The 21,122-nt window shown below is 50.5% G+C and overlaps 7 protein-coding genes across 7 annotated transcripts; 4 read left to right on the top strand and 3 right to left on the bottom strand.

Moving 5' to 3' along the window:
- Positions 1 to 5,214: 5,214 nt before the first annotated feature.
- On the top strand, positions 5,215 to 6,477 carry HO133_003220 (uncharacterized protein; the record flags this gene model as incomplete). The annotated part of the gene is made up of 3 exons (XM_037294143.1): positions 5,215 to 5,510; positions 5,693 to 5,902; positions 6,261 to 6,477. 3 exons carry the CDS (start codon positions 5,215 to 5,217, stop codon positions 6,475 to 6,477), a joined length of 723 nt encoding a protein of 240 aa, XP_037149524.1.
- Positions 6,478 to 7,981: 1,504 nt separating this feature from the next.
- Positions 7,982 to 8,806, bottom strand: HO133_003219 (uncharacterized protein; the record flags this gene model as incomplete). Its single annotated transcript, XM_037294142.1, has 3 exons — positions 7,982 to 8,137; positions 8,158 to 8,249; positions 8,281 to 8,806. 3 exons carry the CDS (start codon positions 8,804 to 8,806, stop codon positions 7,982 to 7,984), a joined length of 774 nt encoding a protein of 257 aa, XP_037149523.1.
- A 2,146-nt stretch (positions 8,807 to 10,952) lies between these two features.
- HO133_003218 (uncharacterized protein) lies at positions 10,953 to 11,413 on the top strand (the record flags this gene model as incomplete). Its single annotated transcript, XM_037294141.1, has 2 exons — positions 10,953 to 11,052; positions 11,130 to 11,413. 2 exons carry the CDS (start codon positions 10,953 to 10,955, stop codon positions 11,411 to 11,413), a joined length of 384 nt encoding a protein of 127 aa, XP_037149522.1.
- A 599-nt stretch (positions 11,414 to 12,012) lies between these two features.
- HO133_003217 (uncharacterized protein) lies at positions 12,013 to 12,882 on the top strand (the record flags this gene model as incomplete). Its single annotated transcript, XM_037294140.1, has 2 exons — positions 12,013 to 12,075; positions 12,616 to 12,882. The coding sequence occupies 2 exons, from the start codon at positions 12,013 to 12,015 to the stop codon at positions 12,880 to 12,882; spliced, it is 330 nt and encodes a 109-aa protein (XP_037149521.1).
- A 2,947-nt stretch (positions 12,883 to 15,829) lies between these two features.
- Positions 15,830 to 16,452, bottom strand: HO133_003216 (uncharacterized protein; the record flags this gene model as incomplete). Its single annotated transcript, XM_037294139.1, has 2 exons — positions 15,830 to 16,380; positions 16,443 to 16,452. 2 exons carry the CDS (start codon positions 16,450 to 16,452, stop codon positions 15,830 to 15,832), a joined length of 561 nt encoding a protein of 186 aa, XP_037149520.1.
- Positions 16,453 to 16,604: 152 nt separating this feature from the next.
- Positions 16,605 to 17,120, bottom strand: HO133_003215 (uncharacterized protein; the record flags this gene model as incomplete). The annotated part of the gene is made up of 2 exons (XM_037294138.1): positions 16,605 to 16,722; positions 16,939 to 17,120. 2 exons carry the CDS (start codon positions 17,118 to 17,120, stop codon positions 16,605 to 16,607), a joined length of 300 nt encoding a protein of 99 aa, XP_037149519.1.
- Positions 17,121 to 18,640: 1,520 nt separating this feature from the next.
- On the top strand, positions 18,641 to 20,707 carry HO133_003214 (uncharacterized protein; the record flags this gene model as incomplete). Its single annotated transcript, XM_037294137.1, has 2 exons — positions 18,641 to 18,989; positions 19,050 to 20,707. The coding sequence occupies 2 exons, from the start codon at positions 18,641 to 18,643 to the stop codon at positions 20,705 to 20,707; spliced, it is 2,007 nt and encodes a 668-aa protein (XP_037149518.1).
- Positions 20,708 to 21,122: the final 415 nt, after the last annotated feature.

Raw genomic sequence — 21,122 nt, 5'->3', positions numbered from 1 at the left:
TTAGATTTGACTCCCCCAAGGCACTGCACTCGACCCCCCCCCCCCTCACTCCCTTCTCGATGCCCTCGGTAGAATCGCGGCAACGGAGTCGAAGTACTCGTAATGGGCAGCTTGGATGCCGGCAAGAGCGCTTAACCGGTACTGAAATGATGGGAGGGCACGGAGACAGAGAAAACTTAACAAAACAAACAAAAACAGATCGGACGGGCAATTCGAACCTTCCTTCCCTTTCTTTGCCCAAGAGCTTTAATTAACGTCGAATGGAATTCTGGGAACGGCGGCCGGTGTTGCCGTCAGCTTTAGCCCGGGGGGATCTTAGGTAGGTGGCGCTGCAGTGGGCGCATCGCCGCATCCATCGTGGGTATACTCCGTATGTATCTCATTTTCTCAAATCACATAAGGTAGGTAGGTACCTTCGATAGACCTACCCAACTCAACCCAACCCAACCCAACCCAACCCACCACCGCCCAAACCCCATCCGTTGGGCGCCCACCCTTGCCCGCCCGTGCTTTTCTGGGAGATTCGTATTCGGCAACCCACCGCCACCGCCTCTGTCTCCTCGGCCCCATCCATTTCGCGGAACCCACTCCGTCTTGCGCAATGTGATATGAGTGGGCTGGGGTGTTGCTTTTTTGGATGGAGCCGGGGGGGGGGGTCACCGAAGTCTGCATGACAGGGGTCAGGGTCTCGTTGGGGATTTGAGATTCGATGGTATAGTTGTACTTTATGCGGCCTGAGCGTAAGTAAGACCTGGGCCCTGGGGGCGGTGTGTGGCATCGATCGTTGAGAAACTTACCCACCCCCACCCCCACTTGGCGCCGGGTTACCCACGGTACTTTATCGATAGAGGACCGGTTGTCGATGAACATCGTGGATCGCGACTAAATGGCTAGGCTTCAAACTATGTAAGGTATCTTATTCCGTGTCAAGAGTTCGAAAACCGCGTGGCCTCCCCAATGCAGAAGGATGTCCTGCGGAGGCTCCTCCGTTGTTGTTGTTGTTGTTTTTGTTTTTTTGGGGTGGTGATGGTGGCGCGAGCGACGAGGACGGCTGGCTTTTATCCGGGGGATTCGAGAAAGTATGTGCTTGCGCAATCATGCCTGGGCGAGCACGCATCCGCAGCTTTTCTCACACCGCCTCGCTATCTATCTCGATCTGTCTCAGACATACTCTACTCTATGCATTTTTCTTTCTTTTTTCTACTCTTCGGGTTTCCCCAAACGATGCAGACGTTGCTAAAATTAAATCACCCTTACCTTACCTGACTCCGTGGGGTCAAAATGCGTCGATCGTCGCATCCCTTGGCCCCTTTTCGATCCAGCCCTCGCGTCTTCCTCTCACCCACAGTACCATCCCGTCCAATGGTCAACGCTTCCAACTCTTCTCACCGCATATGCGGCCTCCACCCAACAATTCTCCTAACATCTGTTTCTTTTTTTTTTTTCTATCCCGCATGCTGCTGCATCAAAGCATATGCCACGCTGTCGATCGCTGTCATGCGGGGCCGAGAATCAATTCTCCGGTTCGCCAGCACACACACACACACGCACACTCGATATCCCTAGATTTTTTTTTCGCATGCGAGCGGTAGATCCCACTTGCATGTGTGCATCTCACACCCTCTCCCTCGTCCCCCCTTCCTCCAAACAGTAGCCTTGCAGGTATTTTGGGGGGGGATACATATGCAGGTCCATCATTTTTCCCTTGGGGCCATCGTGCTTCAGCCAGCTGCAGGGTTCGCGTGCATCTGCCCTTTTTTCTTCCAATACCGTACCCTACCTCCTCCCGATTCCTCATCTTTTCGTCCGTGGCGTTTTTCACAAAAGAACAAAGCCACGACGATCTTTTCCGCCTCGGTCCATTCACGTGTCGAGGGTCTGCGTCACCGATTTTGCGAGGCACACGGGTTTTTTTCGCGCGCGGTGCATAAGGTCCATGCGAGGGGCTTGTACCCTCTACTTACCCCTATGATTCGACCACAGGCTCCGTGTCGGTGACGACGGCTCCGTTATGTTATTCCTGACTGACAAGACGGACGACAGAGGTTTTCGCATGGGGTGCTACAGTACGGCTACTGTTGCGGAAGCACCTCGCGTCCCCCTAAGATCGTGCCCGTGCCCGTGCCCTCGCTGACAGTTCTCTCTCTCTTTCTCTCCTTTTCTTCTTCTTTCTTTCTTCTCAGCCTCCCACGCACGAACCGTGCGCACTCGTCCATCCGGCACAGAAACCTCGCTCCAACGTGTGAACAACCTCCGCTGCTTCCGTCCTTCCCTGCTTTGTCAGCAGAGGCGTTTCGCATCCCCCTGCCGCATCGAGGCATCCGCACGACAGACAGACGGCGACACTCCTCCCTCCCTCACCCCCTCACTCAATCACCACCCTATCCGCACCTCGCTGGCCCATTCCTGCCGGTGGGAGAAATCCTCACGAGAAAGATAGACTCTAGTGCGGGCCCGGATGCAGAATGGTCTTGCCCCCCCTCACGGTGGATGTGGCATTGAGAGGGTTTTTTGGGCACGATAAAATGTCGGGTCAAGATCGTGGCGGAGGGAGAGGGTCGATGTCTGCTACTAGGGAACGCGACGCGGATCAGACGGACGGACGGCCGACGCGAGGATGGCGGGAGAGAGAGAGAGGTCTGCGGCCTACGGCGCCGTTTCGTGGATCGTTGCGAATACGGTGATGGAGGAGATGGAGCTGGAGATGGAGCTGGTGGGCTATGGGTCAAGGAAGGCACATGTTCATTTCCTCTCTACTGTTGTTATCGTCTTCTGCCATGTAGAGTTTGTATTTATGAATTGCACCCTCCATGTATTCATAGAGAAGACGTAAGTATCGTTCGCTTTTCGTGGTGACTACCAACGACCGAATGGACGTTGGAACAATGGGAAAGTGCAACTACGGACTACGGAGACGTATAGATCGTATTATGAGGGCGAATTCAAATTTAAGATTACAAACATTCTGTACAGCAGGATACACCATACTATCTACTCCAGGCGAAACGCATGAACGGTAGCATCTCCTGCCCACCAGATTGGAAGGCTTGGCGTTGAGAACGTTACGGGGAGGTATGGTCATTCTTTGCCAAGTCTCTGCTCACCTTCATCTCATCGATAGTCAGCTGGCAAGCAAGCTGCACTCTGCGATCAGACGCAGTTCGCTCGCAAGATCTTTCGCTGCTCGTGACGTAACCTCTCGACTCGAGCTAACAGAAGCCACCATGGCCATTTTTGAATGCGGCTCCTGCTATCGACGATCCAGCGGCTACTCGCATATCGCTATCGAATGGATGCAAAAAGGCAATCCGCATAAATTTGGTGGAGATGTCTCCGAGACGTACATACATTCTGTGGAGATCTCCGGGCGTCTCGACGGCGATCGGAGGATTTTCGCTTCGGTCACCGTTCAACGGATTTACGTTCATTCCCACGGTTCCTGCAGCTGCCGGCAAACGAGAGAGACCCGACCGAGATTTTCCAAGTACGAGGTTTGATTTGTCGTCGCCGACGTCAAAAGGTTGCCGGTGGCTTGCATGGTGGATCTTCGCAATGGAGAATTTCGATCCGCAAGCGATCTAGAAAACAAGATCTCGGACATTTTCTTGTTCGCAGGCTTCCATCAAGACCCCCACGCTCTTCCTTGTCTTTTGAGGACAGTAACGGTGAGAGAGAGCTTCCACAGAGCCGAAGATAGTCGACGCAACAAGGACGTGCGCACGTGACCTCGTGTCTTTTTCGCTGAGCTGCACAGACTTCTTCGTTTGTCAGCAGAACATCACGGTCAATCTGACTTTGGTCCCCACTGTTCGCAATGCGGCCAAAGCTCGTTACGCTCGCTGGTCCCCAAGATCATTGCGAGTTTTGCAAGCTCCTTCCCTTAGGCGACCATCTCTGTTCCTATGCGCCCTCGTCCTGCACCTGTTCGAAGCGATCCACGATCCTTCTGCGAACGCTCAGCACCGTCTCCCTCAACCCGTTACGCCTGAAATACGTGTTTCACCGTCCCAGCATTCGAGAGCAACTACGTGCGTTGGCCGGATATCTAGACGGCCCACTTGAGGCGGAAGTGATCAGCGACTGGTGGGTGGGGTCGGAGAAACGAGTGTATACAATATGGTGACGCTGGTCATCCTCGATATTGTTACTCAGTGGCAGCCAAAGCATTGGGAGCCAGCATTGAGCATGTTGGATGTGCCTGGACCAAAGAATCCTAGAGTATACCAAGACGAGTCCTCATCTCGGAGCCTGGTACGACGATACCCATCCGCAGATACAGGACCCTCACCCAGATCCGCTTTTTGGCTATCCTGTATTCCCACGCTATGAAGAGTGAGAGCGACAGTCTTTTAGCACGGCCTGCCTTCTTGACCCCATCCGCGAAATTTTTTCGCGAACACCGCTTTTGGCCGTGGTCCTAGCTCTACCAAACGTCGGATCGTGCAAGTCGAGAGGGGGCCTGGCTAGTTTGATACCCTATCATCTACGGCTGTAGGAACATGGCAAAGTCCAAAGGCTCAATTGGTAACATCTCAACCGTCGACGTGACACCAAATGGTCTCAATTCATGCAGTGACGTGTATGTTCCCAAGTACTCCTTCTCTTTCTGCTCCCTAGCTAACTTGACGACCTTAGGTCTTGCGGGCATGACGCCGATATCGACACATCCAGTGGTCGTAGCTCGTGGAATGAAGAGACATCAACATTGATCTTAATTGGACAATGTGCCTCGCTTTCTCGGCAGGGACAGCGTGCGAAAGTGGTGATAGAAGGTGGAGTAAGATGGTTTCCTTGGAGTCACGTTGCCGACAAAGGAGGAGAACCTAGTTTCGAAGGTTAGCATACAAGGTGGCGGAATTCAGGAAGTTTGGGTGCTCGTTGTTGGCATTGAGATGTCTTATGTGACTCTTGGTTATAGACAGCATTTAATGAGACCTCCTTGACTGATCGTACCATGAGGATGTGGATCTCACCTTGACATCTGAAAAGCGTTACATCAAGAGCCTGTTTTCTGCCTGTACAAGTAGCTTGGTGTCTTGACAGGCATCAGGATAGACATCCGGAAAATGAAGATGAATCGGTCGCCGCGTAAGCTCCGAGTCTACGCCAAGCCATGAAGATCACGTGACTGCGCGTTTGCGGAGCCGCTGTGATTGTAGCGTTTCCTTGACTGAAAGTCGATCCGTCAATGCTCATTATACCACGCCGGCTCCCATGGCAATTCAAGAAATAATCCTCCCCATCGACCAAGGTGATACCAGCACCCCGAAAAAGTTGTCCTCCAGAGAAGGTCCCATCTCTTACGAATCGTCTTTCTGGGCAGATGTTCGCGAAAGACGTGCCACTCCAGCTCGGACCAAGGCGATGCTCTACGTCAAAATCAGACACTGCAAAATTGAGCACGGAGATAAGAGTGAGAACTGGTACATAGGTCATGTCTTGCACTACGGCGGTGGCCCGGCGAAAATCGGTCACGCAGCAGTTCGACAGCGAGTAGTAGAGGCGCCCGAGTAGTAGAGGCGCCCGAGGTGGAAAGAATCAAAGGTCCCACAGCATATCTTGGAGGGTGAGAAGCGGCTGAAAGGAGACCACCAAAATAGATCAGGGACAGAGAGGGGGGCCCGAGTTATCCAGAAGGAAATTGCAAAGAAAGCACCTGGTCGTACCATTGGTGTGGATACCAGCCATACAGACAAGTTGAAGAGCAAGGGACTCAAGTATGGGATAACTTTCGTGCTGGCTCCCTGGACGTCGAAGAGGATATGCACGAGGCTGAGCCATGGATTGGAGGAGTCCCGGCAGTCAATGGGTTGAGCTGGCGTAGGGAGTACGAAGCAGAAAAACACGCAAAGAAGACACGAGAAGTAGAAGGTAGGTTGGGCCAGAAATCTGAAGAGTCACGGTAACTAAAACATCATTATATCAGGCATACAAGATCAATGGACCTTCGGACTCGGTAGAGGGGATGTGGAAGATCGACATTTCGGATATCATGAACGAATCTTCGGACCCTCACACTCTGATCATGTGCCATGATTGAAGAAAGCTATGGGGCGCATTGGACTTCAACCAGTGCAGAAGCATTCTTGTCATCGACCCAGTACCATCTAAAGCTTTCAATCTACCATTGCCGTTATTAGGACACGGTCGAGACAGTGGAGAGCGCGAAATGATGTGGCTGGAATCAGAGTCCACTGGCGATGTGGCATTCTTGGCCGGTGGCAAAATCATGGAATATTTGAACCTCATCGTTGATGTAGGAATCTCGGGAACTCTGGTACGAAGATGAAGAAACCGGCTAGGGACGTGAAGGATATAAGAAAAGAGTGGAAACGGTCAAATGAGAAGGCGCACGTTAGAGATGCGGCCGGTCATTTGGGTGGATGGCATGGGCAGTACGAACACGGGGACGACGAAGAAGACGAGGAAGGTTCTGGTTCGAATAGGTCTGATGGCTTGCGCCTGATCTATGTTTGATCACGCCCATCAGCGTTTCTAATCTTTTTCGGTATTGCTCTACGATTCCTTGACAAAGCCGACTGATGCTCTTCGGATCCGATCATCGAGTCCAGTACAGCTTTGACTGACGACAATGAGCACAACGTGTGTTTGGCGAGATGAGAAAGATATTTGGGGCCTCACACCAATCCCAGGGGTTCTCTTCAGTTGCTTGACACTTTCCCTCTCTCCACAGAGTTGGACTCCACAATACATCCAACAAATCGCTCGGAACATCACTCTGAACATCACATTTATCATCTTGACGAACTTTACGGGCGTTCATCGTAGACCTTGTCCCGGAACAGGGAAGTTGGTGGTCACATCGGCGAATCTATCGCTTTTAGACAGGGCATATTTGAACAAGAAGTTGAAGGGAAAGGGTGTAGGGACCGGACGGACGATTGAAGAAGCCTTACATGCTGCCATTAAGCACGCATAGAGCCAATAATAAAGCTAGACTGTAAATCTCAGCTTATAGATCTGTCTGCCAAGCTGATGAAGGCCCTACTGGAAGACGCCTACATGCGGTTGGGACAATGCAAGATAAGATATCCGTCACCTGTCTAGCGAACACTTGCTCCGAAATGCAAAGATCAATCACAGTCGATCCGCCAGCGCTCGAGACGTGTGAAAAAGGACAATTCACGTGCCGGTCAACCACGACAAATGTCGCCAGCTGGCAAGATACGCCTGCTATCTCTGCAAAGTGAAACTTGATCGGGCGGATCTCGCCTCATCGAGTGCTCAAGAAAGGAGAAAACACCGAGGAATCGCCAACCTAAGAGAATATAGCAATTTTCATGCACAGGGAGAATCTCGAATCAACAAGGTCCCAACAGGACGCGTTGCTAGAAAAGGAATGCACCTGTAACGGAGCGTATCTTGTCATCTTCCGTATCGAATCACATGTATCCAATTCTTGTTGACGTGAACAACTAATCCAATCAGGTTGGGACCCGCAAAAAGATGACAAACATGGCAAGGTGTGAGCTCGTCAGATTTGTTTTCCGTGCCGGCTTCTCTGCGTACAAGACACGTAACTTTTCAAGTTCCACATCAATGAGCCTTGGAATCCCCTCCCGCTCCCTAAAATAAATACTACCTGCCCAATCTCCCACTTACGCATGACTTCTGCTTGACTAGTCTCATACAAATCTAGATCTATTTGGTGCATGACCTTGTAGCACAATTCTCATCGTTCCTGAAAGACCCCCCCCCAACCCACAACCGCGCTCTTGATATTTCCGCCTCCTGCACTGAAGCATTCTAGACTACTCCTCCCTCTCGCTTTCTTAGCCTTGAGAGCTCCGTTGTCTCCCCGATAGCTACAAGAGGCGCAACGATCACGGTGTTCGGTAGAAATGCCCGTTTAATTGTGTGCGCGCTTCTCCCCAGAGGTTGTCACATGGGTACATCTGCCTGATTTCCATTGCCTCAGTTCTATCTCCCGGATTTGGAACTCTTCAGGGGGGCAATTCGTTCATATGGTTGTTGGTGGGTTGGTGTGTGCTCGGATCCGAGTCCGGTCGTTGGGACCATTCGGGGCTTGTTGCTGGTTACGAATCTGAGGTGTGAAGTCAGCGCTGCTCGCACATCGAGGCCCATTCTCCACGTCGTCGAGGTCGGTATCGATACGCTACGATCGGAACATCGGACAGATTCCTGTTCAGGCACGACGGTTGTGCTGAAGGGGTCCTTGTACGTAGGATCGGAGTCATCGTCGCTGAGATGGGGAGACTCTTTCGTGCCTAGCTGAGGCTGGGTCTCGGAATAGGATACCTATTCCGGGCGAGGCATCTGGGTCGAAATTACGGGGTCTGCTTTTTCGTGTCTCGTTGTCCTCGTCCTGGTTTTCGACAAGGTTGTGAACGGGGGTATCAAAGCCGGTCATACAGTTATGCGTCGTAGGTGGAAGCCGATTGATGAATTCGAGCGCTGTGGAGAGGACCCCGAAGTTGCACTGGGAATAAGGAACTTGCTCTCGCTGTAGAATAGAAGTATTGGCGTTGAATTGAGTGTTCTCGTCTTCGAAAGCAGGTTCCTCGAGGCTGTTCTCCCTTTCGTTGCACGCGTGCCAATAGTGATGGAGTTCGTCCTGGTGGTTGTCGTATCCGTGAGTAGCACTAATGAAGATGTCTGGCTTGATAGGAGCCTGTCTGTCCACGATTGATAGGTAGCTTCCACTGTTAGGATCAGCCTGTAATTTCCATTCTAATCTCAAGCGCCGGACGGCAGAGGGAGAATGGCCCTCTGGTTGGTACCGATGCCGTAACCGCAGCCCGTTTCTGTGTTCTTTGCTGACCATGGCGGTCGCGGTCCCGAATTTTCACTGCCTGACGAGTTCCGTTTTTCGCGAGGTCATTCCGAAAGGATACAGCTTTTGACCACGCATACTTAAAGAGTTCGACATTCCTTTGCCACACTTGAGTTCCGGATCATCTGCCACGATTCTATTTGGTGGTAGGATTGTCTACAATGTCTTGTAAGCCTCTCCTGTCTGATTGTACGAAAGTGTCAGAATGAGCATGAGTAGCCAATTCTGGGGCTATTCAAGAACCCCTTTGGAGCTGCTCCATAGTACGGCAGATGAAGGTCATTTGGATTCACAAGAGGCAATCCCTTCTGTTGGCCCACTAAGACAGCATTTTCTTGTCCTGTTGTTCCATGGGCTTTACGGACGTGTTTGTCTGCATCGGGTACCGCACATTTATGCAACGGGCATATCAGTACCTGATACTGGCTGTTGTACTCGAGCATTGCGTGTCTTCAATACCGAGAGTCGCTTCAAGACTGTTGTGGCATGCCAACCTCTAGATCGTTCGGTGGAACGATGTGTGATGTCTGCTACCTAGTAGCGGAGTGTTCTAGGTTCTGAAATAGCTTTGAGCCCGCTAATGAAACCCGATTGGGTCTATTAGCTTGTGCACAAAGGTCTGTAATTCTGGGCGCGGAAAACTTTCTCAATTACCGGTAGCACTCAGTTCCAGATATCGTTGTAGGGATATATGGACCCATGAATCTTCTCGTATCGTCTCATCATTTTAGTATTGTGATCCTTATGGTCTCATTGGGCTTTAAGTGATCATCCTACTCATCCTTTGCCCCGATCCCGGTCTGACCGTCGACGTGATTAAGGGCGTCTTTGAGTTGTTACCGACAGGAAGAAGTTCCCCAAACCTGTCCTTCGATTCTACTCCCCCAAAGTTCAGGTCAATGCGCTCAGATGGAAGCCTCAGTATCCTGTTCGGCAAAGCGCCTGAGGAGAGTATCTCATCGTGTTGGAAATTCTCTCATCTTCCTCAATGCTCTCCACCTCAAGGTGGCTGAGACGGAAACCCAGCTGTTGCAAAGTTAGCACTGCTCTTTGTAAACAGCTGTCTGAGTCTTAATACAGGTCAGAGGAGTAGGTACGAGTGTGTAACTCCCTCTACATCTCCTCTGAACTGTGCTATGATATCTAGAGATATTGCTGGAAGTACTCATACGTCGATTCTCCTAGAGCCATATGCGACCATACAGAATGAACTCTTCGTCGCGGGCGCCGTGGCTCCATCTCGCCAGCTGCGACGTAGAGGAGTCGCGGAAATGCTTATGGTATCATGCCTGACTGGGTCGTGAGGGTGATGCTGATCAGTTTCCCGTGATTGGGGTAGGGGTCATAGTCGGTTGTGCCTTGGTCTAGGTCCAGATATTGCATCTTGGCTAAGAGTCGGTGTAAATTGCCCATTGAGGATCTGACATCTTGACTCTACGAGTCTGTGGATCAAGTCATGATGTCGTCGTGCGAGTAGTGAGATGATGAGTTAGCTGTTAGCCTGTAGCCACACGGATGAGAATATCAGGGATGCGTTGCCAACGAATACCGTAAGAGGTCTCTTGTAGCATACGCTTTATAAGAAAGAGATGTTCTACTTCAGGTTCAGGGATTCTTTTCTTATGGTATCTGCCCTGGAGAATGCCAGTTGATGGGACTTTAAGGTTGGAAACACATCAAAAGGCTGCAGACCGCCAGCCAGACAGTGAGACGTTTTTAATTTGAACAGATGGTTTGAGATGAATAGGGAGCATTTTTGGCGGCGTACATTGTAGACAGGTAGTTGGCGGTTGGGAGTTCGTAGATGTCAATGAATACCAGGCATCAGCTGCCAGTGTGGGCCAATGCTGGCTGTAAGTCTGAGACCAGTGGCTGTTTCCTGCGCAGTAGGTGCAGAATCCGAAAGTTCCGGGTGCTGGGCCAAATCATGGGGCCGGCCCCGGAAGATGCCCTTGTGGCTTGCGCTTTGCCCCTACTTGTATCGGTTAGGAATTTCCACCCCACTCTTTCTTACCGCTGTCACAAGACACCTTTGGTTTGCTCATCTGCCCTCAATCTCTTCTACTCACAACAGCAACGCACACCCCGACATCAACACGCTCAACCTCATCTAGAACGCAAGAATCACTCAGTCACCATGGCCGAAGACAATGAAGAACTCAACATCAGGCAGCCCGAGCAGACTGACCAGAACGAAGAAGCCACACCAGACCCCTCCGCCCCCCCAGAAAAGAAAGGTAGTACAATCGGTATCATCCCTACCTTCATTCCTCTGTATTCTACCTAGCTCATTCTTTTCCTCTTCTTCACTTAGGCTCCATGTTCTCCGCCCCCGGCAACTTCGGCAACTCCGCCGGCGACAAGATCCAAGGCACCCTGGGCAAAGTCGGAGGACCTGTGGGCAAAGGGCTAGAGACTGTAGCGGCTCCTGTGGGTGGATTGATTGATCCCCTTGTGGGAGGGTTGTTTAGGGCGCCGGAGACCTTGAAGAATGCGACGCAGGAGTCTGAGAAGGTGGATCAGCATAATGAGGAGCTGGAGAAGCCAATTGCGGGGCAGGAGCAGACGGGGGGTAATCCTTTGGGGTTGAACTCCTAAATCAAGGCGCGCTAGGAGGATATGGAAGTGAGTAAGGAGGCTCAACACTAGGAGTGTATACGAAGAGATTGGATAGCTATGTTTATACAGTGCGGTGAAGAGAAGCTTTGAGATCTCTGGGCATATCTTCACTTTCGCCATTCGGACGGGTAAAAGGATCTCCAAATCCATTCATTGTTATGTTGTTCTTTCTCGGTGTCATCAAGTCTAAGCCGTCTTTCTTTTCTCCCTCTACGACCATTTCCACGTTGGTCTCACATTACACTCCAGCTTCTCTCCGTGAGAGCAAGCTGTGGAAAACCATGACGGCGTTAGGAGTAGATAGCACTCTTTACCTTGAAGAAACGCACTATTGTGAGCTAGCGCTCGAGACGACGACGGATCCGGAGCCCCCGGATCTCGACTGGGTCGCTCGTCGCGGTCGTCGAAGTTGGACGTCGCAACCTCCCAGACTGCACGTTGTCCCATGCCAAGAATTGCACTCTCGCCGAACTTTTACACGCACGTCTCACCTATTTCTGTACTGCCGTCTAGCTCGAGTTTTTCAAGTTCTTGCTCTTGTCAGAGGCGAATTCGAATGTGCCTTTTCTCTCACTGCCATGGCCACCATAGAGAGATCACGATACGTCACAATACCAGGAGAGACAGCGCCAAATAATAAAGTAAGTACAGAGGAGCAGCGGGCGGAGCTCTGGACGAAAGAGGTTCGATTCGAAACATGGGCCGGGTTCTATGCAAACTAGGAGAAGGAAGCGCGCTCTGCTGGCTCGTTTCTTGTTTGCTGAATTCACATTTCCTGGCCCATGATCCCATTTTCTCAATCTCTGCTCAATTCAATAGCGGTCTTATGTATGCCCTTTTGCTCGGGGCCGCTGCTTTCTGCGTGCAAAAGGCCCCTCGAGAGCTTCTTCGCCTAGGTAGAGAAGTTTTGAAAAGCGCTTGGGTACACGAAACGCAAAGGACGACTAATTCAAAGGCGCAGGTCGGAGGTACAATTCAACCTTGCGTTTGTGGGGAATATCAAAGAGCTGAGGACTACACCGGCAAGCCACGTCATGACGATTTATATGCTGTTGACGACCCAAATGCTGTCAGTCAATTACTTTCCCACAGGCAGTCAAGATCAATGTCCCTAGTCTGGGGATCCCATCGCTGGAAGAGCGCACTGACATTCAAACTGAGACTCAATCACAGCAGCCGAGATAGACTGGGAGAAGGGTATCCAAAGCCTGAAGATCTCGTACGAAGCTCATACCACTCTGCTAAGAAACGCTTACCGAAGACAGGACGAGGCCTCCGCAGACTTGAGTGCACATAAAGCGGGTCTAATCGTGTTGCAAGAAAAACTCGATCTGTTGCACGGTGAAGGGGCCGGGACACCAATCAAGTTGAAGGAACAACAAAACATCTTCGAAGCCATCGAACCAAACGCTGAATTCAATAAAAATGAAGCTGGCGACAACAGATAGTCAGGGCGAAGTCAAAAATTCCAACAGCTCTACTACGGCTCCGGCTGTTACGTCCAACTTAGTCAATTCGGTGCTTTCGGGCACGATGCTTGCTTCAACCCATGCGTTAGCTATGCAGGCACTAGAAACGTCCCCAATTGCTAGGAATCTTAAGATCCGGGTCACTCCTACTGAGCGGTCCATCACCTAACTGCAAGAAAGCCCTCTCGGACCAGCGAAACAAGAGGAAGAACCGTTTACTCGTGGCATTGATGCAACACCAGAAGCCTATAAGTCAGTCCCATCTTTCAGGAGTCCGGGAGTCTCGGATCCAGACAGTGACGTTTTGGAAAGGCATCTCCACAGCCAGTCCAGGTCGCTTGGAAAGACAAGTCTTACATTCCAAGAGACCAAAGGCACTGCCAATCAGAACCTATCCTGCCACGAGTCGTTTTCGCAAAAAGAGATAGTCGAGCAATCCGAGCGCAGACGGGTTCGTCACTAGGATTCGCTCTGGGGATCATGACATAGCTCACCAAAAATGGAAACGCAGCTACGTGTACAGAGGGCCAATCTGCCGTAAGAGCTCACGGGAATGTTAGGAGCCAGACACAGCGCGTCTGTTTGGTGAAGAACATCCTTGCTTTTACTAAAGGAGATGTGACCGTCACAAAGGATGACCTCCATAATTGGCTCGAAAAAAGATACCCTGAAGCAGAGGATTTCAACAAACCTGTAAGGTAAATCAATGCTGTTTGTGAGATTCAGATTGATGTGTAGCATGCGGTACAGGTCGAGAATGACTGTTTCACCTTCTATGCCCCTGAAAAGATACCATATGAATCGGTTAGGTAAGTCTTACTTCGCACCATACTGAATGTCGTTAATGGAGAACTTTGACAGCTCTTGGTACTCGGTGTTATCCTCGACTTCGTTTTCAAAGAGCACAGGGACGAGGCGCTACTAGGGGCATCAGGCATTTGAATGCCTTGGCACCTCTTGATGCGAGAGTTTCGGAACAGTTGGACGATTGGCACTATTCCTAGAGCTATTTGAACAGCACAGTTTATTATCCGGCGAACCGGAAAGCCGACTAATGTGCCGCCCTTTAAGATGCACCTGAATAATAGTCTGCTAGACGATCGATACTTTTCTAGACCTGCTCGGGTTCGTCACGGCATTGTTGCCAAGTACGCATGCTGATTGTATGCTCGGAATTCGATCTTTTGCGCTAGCCTTAGTCTCAGTCTTCACCAAATTGCATACTACTCTATTCACCAGATGTTGAGATGTATCTTCGTGTGGTGATACTTGGAAGGTCCTAAGTCTTTTTTGGGAAGGATTTTGGTGGACTCGCTCAGGCCAACACCTTTCTCTTCCGACAAATCCTTTGATCTGACCGGACTCCCCACGTCAACATTGACAGTGACAGTTATCTGGCCTAGTAACCATCGATAGATTGACAAAGGCTCGAGTGCTATTATTTTCAAACAATCTCGACTGTTGGAACGTTGGCGCAGCCCATGGTTCCTCTGCTCGTCTTGCGCCAGTGGGTTCGACTTTGTGGGAAGCTCTACTAGTACCATATATAAAGTATCTCGGCTCGTCCCTACTGTCCAAGACGCATTCATGCTTGCCAAGTCGGAAGGTGTCTTTCAAACACCTCAGATCCAAGGGGTGCGCGTGTATAACAAGCGAAGAAGCGAGATGAGATATTCGCGCATAAGAGTATTCCCAATAGGACTCCCCATCAACCCTCCAGTGCATTATCATTGGGCATCACGAGCATCTTTCCTTAGTGCCGAGTATGCTCCCTTCCTTGATCGCCGTCATCTTTCTCCTCGCCCCCCTTTTCGCCTCCCCCTCATCCCTCCCTCCAAGTCTTCTACCTCTTCTGCCCTCGAGTTCCACACTCAGCTCCACCATCCTCACCGCCCGCATGAACCAGGTCAGCTGCCGCCGCGACCCCTTATCCCGACCCCTGAGCGACTTCTCAACCTGCATCCCCTCCCTCTTCCGCCTCTACGCCACGCCCCGCATCCACAGTCCCGTCGTTTGGGACCCGGGCGATTTCAAGCAGTGGGGGCCGGAGACTGATCTTGGTGGCTGCTACATACTGGTCGACGGTGGGGGTGGGAGGGATGTGTTTTCGATACAGACGCTGTTGGGGCCGGCGGTTTGGGCGCTGGGGAAATGTTTTGTTGGTGAGGTAGAGGGTATTAATCTTTTCGCGAAGACGAGGGTCGGGCCGAGGAAGGACTGGTTGTTGAGTATTGTGTTGGAGGTATCAGGGGTGGCGGTGGGGAATGGCAGTGTTTCGTAGGAAGAGGGAAATGGCTAGTGGGGATTAGTGCTGGGTGGGGCCGTCGGTGTGGTAGGCTTGTGGGTAAGGTAGTAGATGCTTGTCTTTATTTTTTGGGAGGCCTGTTTTCATTGTCAAAATTCAAAACTATCTGTGCTTGAAGTGCCGCTATAGCCACTATCCCCTTTAGTTTCGACACTAGAAAGCTGGTTTTTGATCATCTCATGCTCGACGGGAGCAAAAGGAAACCTAGCGGCTGTCTTTGCGATTGGGGCCTCTGTGTGGTGAGGATTATGGACGATCGACTGAGCAGTTTTCATGCTTACATGGCTTCTGCGGTTCCGGAAATTCTTCTCTATTATATAAGTCGAACTGGTCATACAAGCATGATAGGAATGCTGTCAACCCAGAGCATACCTGCCGGCACTAGTGACACTGCTTACTATAGCATCCGGCAAAATCACTCACTGGAACTGCTTTCCACACTGAAATTCCAGCCTCTGCAGCTCATTGAACCTCGGAGCCTGATTGGTGAGTCTTGAAGATATCGAGACCTCCACCATTGAAGTCTTATACATCTATTTCCGGCTCTCCCTTGTGCTTCTTCTCACTCTTCGCAACCACTCTTGCGGCTTCCAACAGGCCCTACCAGTCCATTCTTTTGCTTTAAGCTTCATTGTCACTGTCTTGATACTCCTCCTCACCATCTGAATCGTCGATAACACGCTCGGTGATATACACAACCAGAGCGAGCCAGCTCGGAGAATAGTCACTGATCGAGTAACCCCAACTACCATCAGCGGTCCGCCTCCATTCCGACTTCCTCCAAGCCGGTTCCGTTCGTACGTATCCGTCTTGGGTTGGGAGGGGCAAATCAATATGAACTCCGAGGTCCGTAAGCTGGTCATATATCCATGCTTTGCCAATTCTCCTCGCTTTTGCCTCTGACAGGTATGTACCGAGCACTCCACATGGCTGAACAGCGGTGGGCGAGACATCATCGTTGACAGCGACAAAAATGGGTGTGCCGTCCAGGAGTGTGACCTTGTCAACCCACATCGCTGCATCATAGGTCAGGACGTAAACCTTTCGTGATGAAGTTGTGGGACTAGTGATATCCGCGTCGGAAGGTCTAGGGGAGGTCAGGAGGTCCGAATCTATGTAGGCAGAGAATGTATCTGGCGGGCTTGTGGAGTCGCCTGTAGAGGCAAGATCCCCTACGGAAATGTCAGCTGCAGGTGCTTCGTGATGTTGCAGGAGGCAAGTCAGGGCTAGTTACCTGAGTCCATGCTGCTGGTGAATGATCCTGAATGCTGAGAAAGGTTGAGAGGTCTTGAGTTGCTGGGGCTCATCATCTGAGTCGTTCTCGTTGTTTCTAATGTTGGTTGATGTGAGAGAAGTGTTACAGAAAATTTGTAGGTCCTCATCATGTCTCTGACGACTAATCGACGACCAATTGACGACTAATTGACGATTCATCAACACCCACAAGGACAATTTCCGGTAGTTTCTCCAGTGGTTCAGTGACCGTGGTCGTGTCTTGATCGTGCCGGAAAATTCTAAAATGGTACTATAAAGAACAAATACACATGGACATGGACAACTGCACATCAGTCTTCATGGTCCTAGGGTGTCCACCGCTCAGGAATTTCCTTTTTTTCAAATTCCTACAAGTGGAAGTGCTCCCATTCAGGCTACGAGCTTGATGGCTAGGGATCGTCAAGGAGGTTCTGCTAATCCATCTCCTGTCTGCTACCATTAGTTACACTACTTACTTTGACCTAGAAAGACCACTGATCGAACAATGCTTCTCAGTCTTGTCGACTCGATCTTGCAGCTCAAATCTCGCAGCCTCAATTACGTCTGAGTCTGGCTTCTGCATCTCTGCGGAATCAGAGCCGTCGCCAGATTTCCGGAAGAAGCGCTTCCAAAGCCAACAAAGCAAGTATCCGTCCATGGTAATATACTTCAAAGGTCTTAGAAACCCTTGAACAATTCTCGAACCAAGAAGCACACGCAGGCTGCATTCGGCAGTCACGACTGGCTTGTTTTCCATGAGTCGTTTGTCCCTCCTCTTCAAGCACCTCGTCAGCAGCCTGCTACTGGAGGCTATGTTCATGGCTATGGGTTATGACACCTCCTGGTACCAACTATTCGCAGCTATTGGCGGCTGTCTGAACGAGTCGTTGTTCGTCTCTATGGTCGGCTCTTGGCCGGGTGGTAACGGTGATACCTCATCGGGCTTTGGTCGCTTCACGAGATTCAGGGCAACTGGAGTGCGATGTCCGGTGACGGAGAGTTGGCGATAGGCGTATGTACTTGGATGTTGCGCCTCGACCGCTTTTGGGGGGTTGGAAGAGATAAGGAACGGCAACATGCATAATTTGAAACAGCGAGCTTGCTCATCGACGATGATGTATGGAAATTGTGATCGATGGCGACATGAAGCTCACCGACCTTAACGTCGGAGATAGGATTGGATTGGGTTTGATTGCTTCTTACTGATATCTCGCGTCTTGATCACCAGTAATGATAGATCTATGTTCCATACATTTCGACGACTCAAAGATCTTCAGAGAACAGGATGTAGCATGCTAAAGCTGTCAGGCTGTGAGCAGCGTTGCCAAATGAAACTCTAGTATCACGTCAATGCTGCTAGATAAATGGCACTTAATATTCTCGTCGTAGCGTTGGCAGGAGAGAGAGTGGCAATTTGATTGGATCGCGGTCTTGATGGGTACGATCGAGTGTTCATGTTACCAAATACGCCTAGAATGAGATATCGTTTGATTGCTTCACATGACTTTAAGTTTCAAGAAGCGGTGGGGTGTCCCAGGGATCTTGTGGCGGAGTAGCTCCGAAAGCCGAGCCCCAAAATTCATTCGCCATCCTTTCATTCTGCAAAGAACTCCCAAGCGGGCCATTGAAAGTCACGATCTGCAGGTAGAGATTCGCAGGACGTCTTTACTTAGAATAAGAAAGGCTTTGATTAAATGTATGTTCTGTCTTCAACATGATGGCTAGGCTAAAGTGAAATGGTTGTCGAGGCAGGTGAAGAGTTCACGTAGGCACCACCAGGACCACCAGGTACCAAGAGAGAAAGAGAGAGAGAGAGAGAGAGAGAGAGAGAGAGAGAGAGAGAGAGAGGGCCTGATTCGACCGTCGCATGTCGCAATTGAGTTCCAGGTGATGCAGTCTTTCAATCGCGCGTTGTGTGACAGCTTTGGCAACTCCTCCTGGCCAGAAATCCGATCATGAAACAAGCGCGGATCCTGTTCCTGCCAAAGTCCGAAGCAAATGATGCTACTGCGGACTGCCAGCCAGCGGCGCAGGAGGTCAGCGGTTTTACCATGGTTAACAAAAGTCATCGTTTCGCTGTCGTGTCTCCAGAAAAAATGGAAAAATGGCAACAGTTCATGAAGCGCTCTTTCTGCATTGAAATTCTGACATCTAGAGAATCTTTGCTCAGACGCAATCATGCAGAAAGGTGCTGCATCATCATTAGTCAGAAGCCCAGCCCTACTTTCTCTCTACGCCAATCAGCCTCATTCATTTGAGGACCCCAATCTTATCTATTCTGACCCCTCGGACGTGCAGCCACACACATTGCCGACCCCAAAGCAACAAGCAGCCCTTGACGAGCTTCTATCCTTCGACAACGAGAAGATCCTTGCCTGGCTTACACTTCTGCGGTCCATTGAGCCGGGTTTCCGGTACCAGGCAGGTCGAGGGTGCCTCTCTAATCAGCAGCTTGAGGCACTCTCCACATTGAGAGACTGCGGCGACAGCGACATCTTAGCATGGCTCACTCTCAGTTTTCGCACCAGTCAGTGATGATCTTGCCAAATTTTCCTACCGATGGCCTGTCGCTGACTATAGCTCACAGGTGATTTCAATGGGCAGCGCACGTTGAGCAACACCATCTCCACTTTCAGATCCCCCGCTGTGCCTACATCACGCCAGCTACGACAGCCCTCGACAAACCTTAGCCTAAGATCTTCGATCAGCTCTTTCGCCCCCTCTGCTGTCTTCAGTAGTGATTCGAACTATTGTACCCCAAGGAGCTCTGGTGGCTCCTTAGGCTATGGCATCCCTTTGCCTGAGCTTCCCGAAGGGATTGCCTGCGATGATGAGTCTAATCATGCACATTGGTGTACTTACAGGGAACATTCCAGACCGATAAACAAGTGTGAAGGCTGGAAAAGGCATGAAAGAGAACATGAAACAGGTTATCTGTGCATGCCACATGGACCGGTGGAGCCTACTCAGAATGGCCTGATATGTGCACTTTGTGGTAAAGCAGATCCCGACGCGGATCATCTGGCATGGCACAACATCTCAAGTTGCTTCGGCAAATTCGGGGTTCCCCTCAAAAAATCAAGAAGGAGCGACATGGTCAGACATCTGGCGCTACATCGTGTTCACAGTAAAGTTGGCGAAGCACTTACTGACCGATGGCGATATGATTCCAAAAAGAAATACTTCTCCTGTGGACTTTGTATTATGATCTTCATCTCGATCACCGATCGATTGAATCATATCGACAACGAGCATTGGAGACACGGTCAGAACATGGGCGCGTGGGAATTGAGCAACTCGATTAGGGGACTATTGCTTGAGCCCGAAGTGCAGGCCGCCTGGCGTGCTCTTTTGAGATCGCATCCTCTTTTGGTAGCATCCAATCTTCGGTGGGAAATGCCATTGGCAGAAGGCCTACAACTGAGACTTGAGATGGGTAAAGAGCCTGCGCTAGTCCTCGCGAAGGCGGCGCTAGAGCTCAGTAACTATGAGTGGATACGGTCGAGTCAGGAGGGTTCGATGGCTACAACGGGTAGAGAAGAGATGAGCTTTGATAAGGTCTCCACGGCTCCTCGAAGTCCAGGAGCCGCTATGGTGGTACCTCTGTCAAATTCAACGTATCAATCACTGTCTAATCACACGCGGCGGCGTGCTCCACTCTCACGACTTCTGGCTGGGTCGCTTTCTTCGAGTAACGTCCAAAGTTCTAGCACGGGATTTCCAAACCCGCAGTACGACCTTCCTCTAAACCCAACAGCGTTTCTCAATGACTCATTCCAACCTGATTATCTTTACAACGATACATTTTCGCATCCAGCTCCGCTCATGGACCCAAATGCTAGCGACACACCATCGCAGCAGTCCAATTCTGCTTGTTCCACGGAATGGCCGTCTATGGATACAAGCCAGCCACTTAATAACAATACTCGAATCCAAGGCCACCTGATCGAAAGTGGAGCCTCACTAGTTGCTCAAATGTCTTCCTCTCGGTATGGACAATCAGTGACTATAGACAGGCAAGGACCAATTTCAGATTCTCGAAACGATATAAATAGTGCCAATACTGTTAGATTACCTACCTCGAATTTTTTTCATGGCTGGACGCCACAGCTTTCGAATCATGAACATGGCTTCAACTTTCGCAAAAAGCCTCTTCCACCAGTACCTCTTTCAGACCAACGCGGAAACGCAAGTCGAGCTGCTGAACGTAGGCCGTCCACTCCGATGGATCTCGGTACTGGCTAATCCGGCATTGCATTTGAGGAAAAGCAATGGCGCGGGTGTCCGGACAGCCTCCCTCTATTGGTATGAGGTTGGATACTGCGATATCATCAGCGCTCGATGTGAATGTTGCAGTAACGCCGCCATTTTCAAAAATATCATGATGAAGTAAAGATGTAATGATTGGCGTCTACGGGATGACTCAAGATTTTGCGATTTTTAGCACAGGAGCCACGGTTGGAAGAAATGGAGTAGCTGATATCTGAGCTTACACTCGCGGCACTTCCCATGAACGAAGAAAGAGTTTACAGTGTTTTAAGTTATGTTCTTTTTCCATTCACGGTCATATTCATAGATCGGCTCTCTTCCCTGCCTAAAAGCATAAAGGAGCATTCATGCGGAAAACTCCGTATTTAGATCGAATGCTTTGTCTTGAGGA

The sequence above is a fragment of the Letharia lupina genome (assembly GCF_014066315.1).
Source record: "Letharia lupina isolate WasteWater1 chromosome Unknown contig_17, whole genome shotgun sequence".
NCBI classification, from domain to species: domain Eukaryota; kingdom Fungi; phylum Ascomycota; class Lecanoromycetes; order Lecanorales; family Parmeliaceae; genus Letharia; species Letharia lupina.
Note: the sequence above shows the minus strand (reverse complement) of the source record. Positions and strands in the feature narration are given on the sequence as shown.